The sequence below is a fragment of the Barbus barbus genome (genome assembly GCF_936440315.1).
Source record: "Barbus barbus genome assembly, chromosome: 13".
Lineage (NCBI taxonomy): Eukaryota > Metazoa > Chordata > Actinopteri > Cypriniformes > Cyprinidae > Barbus > Barbus barbus.
Window position 1 is genome coordinate 22,667,413 of NC_136741.1, and position 10,636 is coordinate 22,678,048.

Here is a 10,636-nt window from a genome sequence, read left to right on the forward strand (position 1 = left end):
GGACAACAGATTGTGACCTGCTAATTGAACTAAAATTAAAAGATGAAAGAATAAAACATTTTTGGGAAATTTTTAATGGCACTTTTATTATTGAAGCAAAAGCAAAACAATTACACTATTAAAGGTTTTGGAATAAAGCTGTTCAAGTCATACCGCAAACATAACTTGAAGTCACTGTTTAACAAAAAAATCATAATTTAAGCTGTAAACCAGCTGTATAAGCACTAAAACATATCCTTGAGGTTTTAGTTATCAATACAGCTGCTTAAAAATATCAAAATATGCACAAAAATCAAATAATTTTAAACACACTTTATTTTACTCATAAAAGAACATTCTCCAAATCTTGTTCAGTTTCTCAACCTTTTTTGGAGAAAGAAGGATTTGCGTTCATCATGTATATTAATATGCATGAAATACATCACAATATTTTTAACAATCAAGTAATCCTGTATTTAAATGTTTTTATTGCTATAGAATATATTTTAATGAAAGCTGTACAATAAAAAAAATGCAAAAACAAGATATTACAATAGCAAACTCCCAGAGACCCTCTCTCTCTTTAAATTAAATCTGAATGTTCCTTTTCGTTTTCGTCTTTGACATGCAAAGGGTTATACACCGTTGTTGTGGCACCTTTGAAAAGAGGATTCTGGACCTGTACAGAACAAATAGACATTCGATTGTTACATGGTCATTCTGTAAATTATTTAATTTCACACTGAAACAAACAATATGTTGTCTACACAGGTTATAATTTGCTCTACATTTAAATCCTACAAAGCTAAATGTGTTTAAGTGCTTAAGGGTGTCATTGCATGTACATCACCTCTTTCCATTCGGTCTGTTTCTGCGCTTTGACAAAGTTCTGATATTCTCTAATGTCGTACAGCTCCAGCAGGCCACGGTAAACAATGATTATTATAATGCCAATAAGAATTATGCTTGACACAGAGATGCCAATTATAAGTGTAGTCTTATCAACAGAACCTACAGAGACAAAAATAACAAACATTTAACATTCACAGTTACATAAATTCTGTGTCATGTATGAGTTTAATAGTGTGCTTATTTTACAGTCTTGTCAAATGAACTTAAAGTAGATTGTAACACATACGAGGCAGGTCTGCATATTGAAGCACAATTTTGCCGTCATCAAGTTTCACATCATATGAAACGGTAGCTTCGTATGTGCAACGCAGCTCATGGGTGCCATCAAGACGAGATACTGTAGCATTCAAACATTTTGCAGCACAGTCATTGGTATCAGGAGTACCAGCTTCTACATGACAAGCCACACAGCCCCTGCAGACATATTTAAACAAAGACACATTTGTCCAAAGTGAATTTGCATTTGTAGTACATTGCATTCAAGGTATTTTCTCAGTCCATGCATTCCATGGGAATCAAACCCATGGTTTGCTACATGGTCATTCTGTAAATTATTGACTTTGGTGTTTCTAGCAGTGTTATTTTAGTATAATTGAGATACTATTATAGTTTTTAGTAATATTTTGGAATTAGTTTTTAGTTTTGCATTTTCTACTTTTTATTATATCTTTAAGTTTTTGTTCGTTTTGATTTCAGTTTTACTTTTAGTTATTTTAGGGAAAGGGAAAGGGAAGTGGTGTGTGGCCAAGTATGGTGATACTCGGAATTTGTGCTCTGCATTTAACCCATCCAAGTGTACAACACACACCCGGAGCAGTGGGCAGCCAATGCTGTGGCGCCCGGGGAGCAGTTGGGGGTTCGGTGCCTTGCTCAAGGGTCTCACCTCAGTCGTGGTATTGAGGGTGGAGAGAGTGTTGGTTATTCACTCCCCCACCTACAATCCCTGCCGGACCTGAGCCTCAAACCCATGACCTTCAGGTTACAAGTCCAACTCTCTATCCATTAGGCCACGACTGCCCCTCTTTTAATACATCAATTTAAACTAAATGAAAATAAGATTTTATCTTTATTTTATTTTATTTATTTTTTACCAAACAGAGTTCATTATACAGTCTGTTCCAGTCTAAGTGGGTAGCTGGAATAAGCCACACAATGATTCACAATTCAAAAGTCAATTGTGATCATGATCATTGTAAGGTTTATGAATAATAGTAAAAAAAAAAAAATACAACAGGAAGAGAAAACTGAAATTGTGACTTCAAATAGAAACAAACCCACACACAAATGCACACCTCACTAAACGTAATCTTGAACCACAGATAGTAGTTCACAGGAAGAGACAGATACTCACTTCAAATGCGTGCACTCATCAGTGAATGCAGAGCAGTGCTCTCCTTTGAAGCCTTCGTTACACTGACAACGGTTGCAAGTGCATTTGCCTTGACCGCTGCAAAGCATTTTGTCTTTCATACACTTGTCTTGGCTAGGTGAGCACTCACATGCAGACCCCATGTAGTTACTAGTACACTGACATGTTCCACACTTACATCTGCCTTTACCTATGACAAACGCACAGAGGAGTAGATAGTGAGTTTTGAATCTGAAATTTAAAAAAAGAAAGAAAGAAAAAGCTGCATTTTTGTGCCAATCCACTGGACTTACCATTACAGAGAAGGCTATTATGGTATTCACAGCTATTGTCATCACATTCGCAGAATTTCCCACTGTAATGGCCATGACACACACACTTGCCACACTCACAGATGCCATGTCCACTGCAAACCAGTGAGCCGTTGTAAGGCCGACAGGATGCCAGCATGTTGACGATAGAGTCCGCATCACTCTGTTGCTCACACTCACAGCGCTGACCCAAATATCCTTTATCACAGCTAACAAACACATCACACACACACTTTACAAGTTAAAAAATGTAAACTGGTAAGACATACAGTATTTGCCAATATGCACCAACATTTAAAGCTGTTAAATCAAATAAATAAAGGTGTTCATTCAAGAGCTTTTTAAATAAATCAACATGACAATCAAATCACATCACATCATTCCGGCCCCATAATATATGTTCTTACTTCTGTGAAACACAAAAGATGATTTATACTGCCAACCTACAAAAAGGCACCACAAAATATCATAAAAGTAGTCTTTTGAAGATTTTAGGCTGCTAGTAACTGAAAATGTCATGAAAATAACGTTTGAAATATCTGACACTAAATCCCACTGCTTCTCATGTGTCATGTGACTAATCAAGACACACAAGTGACAAATGTGACTGGAAATGTGATTTTAAGACCTGCTGATGACTGTAATAGCAAATTAGATATATCCATTGTGCTTTTCTCTCTTTTTGGAGCTTGGTATTATAATAAAATAGCTAACTTGGGTACATATATGAATGTGAAGTGAAGTGACATACTGCCAAGTATGGTGACCCATACTCGGAATTCGTGCTCTGCATTTAACCCATCCAACATGCACACACACAGCAGTGAACACACACACACCGTGAACACACACCCGGAGCAGTGGGCAGCCATTTATGCTGCGGTGCCCGGGGAGCACTTGGGGGTTCGGTGCCTTGCTCAAGGGCACCTCAGTCATGGTATTGAGGGTGGAGAGAGCTGTACATTCACTCCTCCCACCTACAATCCCTGCCGGCCCGAGACTCGAACCCGCAACCTTTGGATTACGAGTCCGACTCTCTAACCATTAGGCCACGACGTGTAAATGTACACTGACATTTTTTTAGATAGATAAATAAAACTTTTGTAAGAAAATAATAAAAAAAATACAGGGCTGGAACAACATGATGACAAAATGTTAATTGTTTAAATTATTCAAGTTCAAAGATCCTCTAATCAAGTGGTCTGTTAGCTGATGTAGTTCCCTGCTGAGACGCTAGGGGTCCCTACCTGCACACGCCACATGAGAGATTTCCTTTGCTGCTACAGTGTTCGGGATAAATCTCTGGAACACCACAGTTACAGTGACACTCTGTATGGACTGTGATCTTCACTTCCTCATTGATGCCTTGCAATTTGATCCGAAATGTCTGAGGCTCCTTCAGACATGCAGATGCATTCAAACGTACATTGAACGTAATCTATAAAATCAATAAATGAAAAGAAAAAACTAAACTTCTTCAGGTTTATGAGATATAACAACAAATGTTTCCTGGTTGCTGATAATTCAGATGAAACCACTGATGGTGGTGCTTACCTGCTCATGCTTGATGCCTTGACACACTCCTTTCTCCTTCCATTCTGTATCTGCCTGATTCCCCTTACATGTAGACATATAGGACACGTCCAATTCTTTTGGAGCTCCCTCCTGCTCTAACACCAGCGTGGATGACAAATTCTGGCCCACATAAACATGTATTTTCAGTATATGTAAATAAATATACAGTGATATATGAATTATTAAAGCAAAAAAGTGTGTCTATGACAAAAGTTTTTGTGTATTATTTGAATCCTTAAAAATGTACACAAAAAGAAACAAATAATTAAATATCATGTGGCTTTCTGGAATACTTGATTCTAAATGGTTAAATGTTTAATTCTGTGGTCCAATATTTGGATAATGATCACTAAACTGTATAATTGATCATTATTCCTGGCAAGCAATTTCTAACACTGTGCTAGTTTATTGCCTCTCATATGATCACAATATAAGATAACTTAAACTTAAATCATTTAATATATGGCAGTTATTTATTTGGTATGTAGGTCAGTTTCAGTTCATTTAGTAAATGATTTAACCATTTAAGCAGAAGTGGAAAACAGGGTTGCGTGGTAATGCTGACTGTTTTGTTCTAGCAGTCACTTATAATCACTGTTAGTTAAATGGGAAGTTGAGTCAGTGCACAAGCCAACATCACTAAACAAGGTCAAAAGATTAAATTATGAAAAGACTCACCCCATAGGCTTCAGAGATGAGATCCACAACATTACTTGAGTCATTCTTTAATACACCAACCACTGACTGAGGAATCAATGCACTCAGTGCCTGTGAATGTTTGTGTGTGTGAATGATGGAAAAGAGAGAGAATAATTCTATTTTAAAAACTCACTTAAATTATTATTATTAAATCTATTTATACAATACCATACAAAGGTTTGGGGTTGATAATATTTATTTATGTTTACCAGTGGTACACTCACAGAAAAAAAGCTCAAAATCTGTCTTTTTTGAAAAGGTGCAGTACCCTTTCAAAAAAAGACAGCTTTTGAGCTTTTTTCTGAGAGTGTACATTTATTTTCTCCCATGATCACATGATCAAATTAAATTTGCAATAATTTATAAGAGTTTACTGTCACTTTTAATACATTTAATGCATTCCAACACTTTTACTGACCCCCACATATTTAAACAGCAGAACATATAGCACCCTCAAACCTTATATTCTGGATAGATGTCCTCAGTCACAGCAAATATGAGCTGAATATTGTTATCCTGCAGAACTCTAGATACATGGCCCACTGATGGATAATCCTATAGGACAATTTAAAAATATTTTATATCTTCATATACAATCTACGTATATCACTTAAATTCCTCTTTAGGTTAATTTTCCCATTTTTAGCATCCATCTACAACAGAAAATGCAAAGAATGTTCATTAAATGTGCAATGCTCACATAGGCTCTGCCATTATAGGAACCATTTTCAGGGAGATGACACTGTCCATTATGTGGCTGAAAGACACCACCTAGTCGTCCATCTCCTGCCATGTGGAAAGTATCATCAGATGTGTAAACCAAAATCCGTGTCACATTACCCCACTTGATCTTATCCTGTGGTGAGAAATGGAAAAATAAGCCTTTTTTCATATTAGTTCAAATCTGATTTTTTTACATGCACGACATACAACACACAGGTAGCACACAGTTTTCACCTTACAGACCACAGCCTGCATGATAGCATCCAGACCAGCCTCGGGAGCGTCCAGGTTGCCAGAGATATTTTGTTTGCTAACTTCTCGTTCAAACTCCCTGGCATCGTGAGTCAGGGGCAGGACATTCTTAAAACTGAAAGCCGGTTGGCAGGTATCTATGCGATTGGGGCAGGGGTTCTTACGTCTTGCCTTCACCAGACTGACATACGGCAACATCTCCTTATCAACAAAAGAGCCAAAACCTGAAAGATGGAGGATGAGATTAGGATGCACGTCATGGCAGCTCTATTTCTTTAAATTACAGTTCAGATAGTTTTATTTAACCCCCCCCATTTTTATGTTTTATTAAGTATATATTTGGGATCAGTATGATTTTGTAATCTTTAGAAAAAATGTATTTAATCAAAAATACATTAAAACAGCAATACTGCGAAATATTGAATAGCATATAAAGAAATAGTCAAATTTAAAATAACAGTTTTTATTTTATTTTAATATATTTTCAAATGTATTCCTGTGACGGCAAAGCTGGATTTTACAGCAGCCATTACTCCACTTTGATGCCTTGAAACTTATTTACATTACTTCAGTGTCACATGATCCTTCAGAAATTATTTTAATATGTTGATTTGATGCTTAAAAAATTACCAATGTTGACGAACAGTTCTGCAGCTTAATTTTTGGATACTTTGATGAAAGTTACAGAATTAAACAGAATTTTCAAAAGATTTTTGAACAGTAGTGCACTTCAAAATAAAAAAATAATGAGAACATTTTTATTTTCTAGCAAGTCTATAACTAAAGAAATATTTTCAGGCAGAGTATAACTAGAAAGTAATATATTAATAATTTTAAATAAATAATAACAATATATTAATAATTAACATAGAAATTTCCATAACTTTAATTCACTCACTATATCTTTTTCAGACTGGGAATACACAAATGTGCAACTATTTTTATTGTCTGTAATACAGTAGTTCAAATGTATTTACTGGTTACTATTATTTATTAATGATGATGAAAATTCACCATTGACCAGTCACCATATTTCAGTTAGCATATAGTCTCACCGATCCGGACGGTGTCTGTGATGTCCTTCAGCTTCTTGAGGATTTTCTGCCCCAGGGTTTTAATTTGCTCCAGATCATCTTTCATGGAATAGCTCAGATCCATCAAGTAGTACAGATCTATAGGGTAACCTACAGCCCTCTTAAACTCAACTTTGAATTCAAATGGAACTCCTGCACATTTAAAAGATACAATCAGAGAAAGCAATTTAGGGACTGCAGAAATATGATTGGTTTGTATATAGTTTGTGCTAATTGCTTTATTTGGCCAATTTGTATTATTTGTAAGTGCAAGATACATATGACTGTGCATCTTTGCTGTATAATGTTACATCTGCATACTAAGGTGTATAATTGCACTGAAGTGTAAATGCTCTGCACATGGCTTTTAGCTTATGTTCCAATATGTTCCAACATGCTGCTGTATGTCTGAGCAGAAGTCTTAAGCTCACCAATTCTGAGTGTAATGTTGATATTTTGAGGTTTGAGTTGGACCACATTTTCATGATTGCTGTTGAGGTCACTGTTCTTCACAAAGGTTAAGGGATGTTTTCCAGGATTGATCACATGATCCCCTTTACAACTTCTCTCCATCAGAGACTTGGGAGAATCACATCGCCGTTCATTTGACTCACCTGGTTTTAGAAAGTCCTGCATTACAAGGAAATTTGCATTACAAGCACAATAATTTATTAAATAAATCAGAAATCAAATAATCCCAAAGAAATGGCATGCAACACATTGAATTAACATAAAATTTAGAAAACCCGAAAAGCCACTTTTTGGAAAAATATACTCTTTTTTATTTTAAATATATATTTTTACAGTTTACAGAGTGATAATTGCATTTTTTGTTTTATTTTGCAACTTGCTATTGACAATTGTGCTTCGCATGGTAACATCTAAATTAAATGTTATAACAGTATTTATTAACTGAATCAACCTACATCAAATCACATCAGAAATAATGATTTAAGCTAACAACTGTTTTTACTTTTACAATTTAGGAGGGGGGGGGGGTGTTATTCTTGTTAAAGTTTAATAATTGATTTCTTATTATTATCAAATTGTTGATTTTTTTCCCATTTATCCATGTTTAGAAATGTGATAATGGTCTATTTGATTGTTTTCATGATTTAAAAAATGCACAAATAGTAAATGTATATAATATATTTTGCAAACAATCCATTTTCTTCTGAAGGCTTCCGAAATGAACTAAAAGTACTTTGAGCTTACCCTATTTTAGATGTTAAAAAGCAGGAAATAGTAGATGAGACGTACACAACAGATAAGCTATATCAGTTTGCATGTAGTGTTGTAACACTTAATTTTGGAAGCAGCTGACAGACAATACCTTGAAGATCACCATGTGTAAAAATCATGAAAAGAGCATGAATTGCTGAAGAGGCAGCTGGTTAGTTTGCACAGAAAAACATGCACAGCCACAGCTATGACAGCAGGAAACGAGCCTTCAAAGGGGCACAAAAAGCAATGTGCAAACTAAAAAACTTGGTCAGGGTTTAATGTACAATGGATTCTTTGTTTCTCAGTTATCTCTTTTCTCAGTTCTCTCCAGCTGACAAAGACTCTTTCCTGATCATGGGAAACGGTTCAATTCAATTGCAAACTGATTCATTTACATGATATAACTCACCGTCTGTGTGCACCACGCACATCCAGGACTCCTTATACATTCAGCGCATGAAGAGTGAGATTGACAAAGTGGTTCCTGGCCTAAAATGCACATATACAGATCATTTCAAATATAAAGGCATCAAAGACTATTACATTTTTTTTTTATTTAAGTCATGGATAAAGAGACAAGTGCATTACCAAATATACACCTCTCTCCAAAACAGTGAAAGAAAACCGTCACAGCTATCAAAATAGCCTTCATCTGCAGAGAAAGGAAAGTTTTATTAAACTTCTGAGGTTACAATGACAAAAGGTTCATTTTGAGTACATTTTATTAACATTTCTTAATTTTTAACATATTTTAATATGAAATATATACCTGTCTCCACATAACGCTCATGTTTTTATATGTACATAACTTTTAATCAAAACTATTTCTTTTTACACAAATTATGTTTCACTATCAATAAAAATAAATATTTTTTCAACTGTCATGTTCTTTGGGACCAGAAACAAATCGGTTCTCTTTTTTACATTTTACAAAAAAAAAAAAAATTCTACACTTGCGTGACATACTACACCATGTGACCAGCACATGAATAAAAAGAAACAGAGCTAAATATATTTAAAATCACCACTGCACTTCCACCAGGCCACATACTGTTCTTTTTATGCATGAGAATGTTTTCAACACCAGACACCTGACAATGAGTCAGGCATTACAAGATGGAAGTTTGCAAGCAAAGTGGCAGACAGACATACAAAATACAAAACCACAGAATGTCACTTCTTCCTCTTTTAATTGTCGTTCATCATTTAAACAGCACAGAGTCATAGACCGTGTGAGAGACAGTAAATCCAAGGGTGAAAACACATTCTTGCATACTCAATAAGTAGAACTTGGTAGAGGTGCAACCACTGTTCTTTTTTTAAATAGCGAACGGAAAAAAGAACATGCTCAAATATTTAGATGTGGGTTGACCCTGTTTCAGTAACAGAAATGTTCAGAGAGGAAACAGACAGAAAGAGTACACCTGATGGGGTTTCATTATATAATTTAGTAAAGCAGCCAGTATATAGGCTATTCTAACAGAGCACAGGGCTAAAAATCGAATTATCTTACAGATTTGCTTATACATTCCATATTGTAGACAACAGTTAAAAATTATAAAGAAAACAGAAATGCTAGACTAAATTAAATTTTGTTACAATAACCTAATAATTAAATAGAGAAAGAGCAGATTTGCAATAAGCTTTAAAAATACAGTTTGTATGCATTTTTGTTGTTTTTCTAGAAAACCTTTAAATTGTTTTGGGGTCAAAGTTAGAGGGAGAAAAGCCCTATAGCCACTTTTAATGAATATAATATACTTCACAGTTTTCAATGTACTGTATGAAGGTACTATAACTAATCGATTAAGCTAAAAACAATATAAATGTCTAGTTACCCCTAAGAAATTACATATCTTAAGTTCATCATGTACTTGGTACTTTCATATATTATAGGAGTTAATGCCATTACTGTCATGTAAACACAAAGTTTTTAACCCTTTGAAAAACTGAAAATGACACATCTCAATTTAACTACATAGGCTTTTAATTTAATAAATTAATTTATTTAATAATTTTCGTTCCTTAAAACAAAGTGGTACGCCCAACCAGTAATTAAATGTTAAACATCAAATGTTACTTTACAAACTGTTAGAAACTAAAACTGTCAAGCATTAACAAAACCTAACCGTTTATATAGAGTTTTTATTAAAGAGTTCGACGAAATTTATAATAATTCGAAATGAGTCTCTTACCATAAATGGGAGATGTCGCGAGGAGCGTTCGAAAGTGAATTCAATGCGTCACTTGAGGCGTCACCATCATTCTCATCAGAACGTCTATGGTTGTGTCTCAAAACCTAGTGAACTTTCTACCTAACAGACAGCATGTTTGGTCGTTACAGACAGGTGCTGCAACATTTTTAGGCAGGTATCGCGGCTATCAGCCTAACAAAATAAAAATACTGCGCGTGTATGTGATTCCCATAAAGGTTGCGCGCCTATAATGTTTAAATATGCTGTCTAGACAGGCAGCGCACTATGATTTGAGACACAGCATATCGATCATATCACAGAAGT

General features: G+C 35.0%; 1 protein-coding gene across 1 annotated transcript; it reads right to left on the minus strand.

Annotated features, from left to right (window-relative positions):
* Positions 1–62: 62 nt before the first annotated feature.
* itgb7 (integrin, beta 7) lies at positions 63–10,636 on the minus strand. The gene is made up of 16 exons (XM_079431295.1): positions 10,313–10,636; positions 8,706–8,769; positions 8,527–8,606; positions 7,325–7,523; positions 6,876–7,046; positions 5,803–6,044; positions 5,546–5,701; positions 5,305–5,400; positions 4,825–4,914; positions 4,126–4,266; positions 3,819–4,009; positions 2,554–2,780; positions 2,243–2,450; positions 1,118–1,305; positions 830–990; positions 63–658 (listed from the first exon to the last, which is right to left on the minus strand). The coding sequence occupies exons 1-16, from the start codon at positions 10,313–10,315 to the stop codon at positions 563–565; spliced, it is 2,313 nt and encodes a 770-aa protein (XP_079287421.1). The 5' UTR covers positions 10,316–10,636; the 3' UTR covers positions 63–562.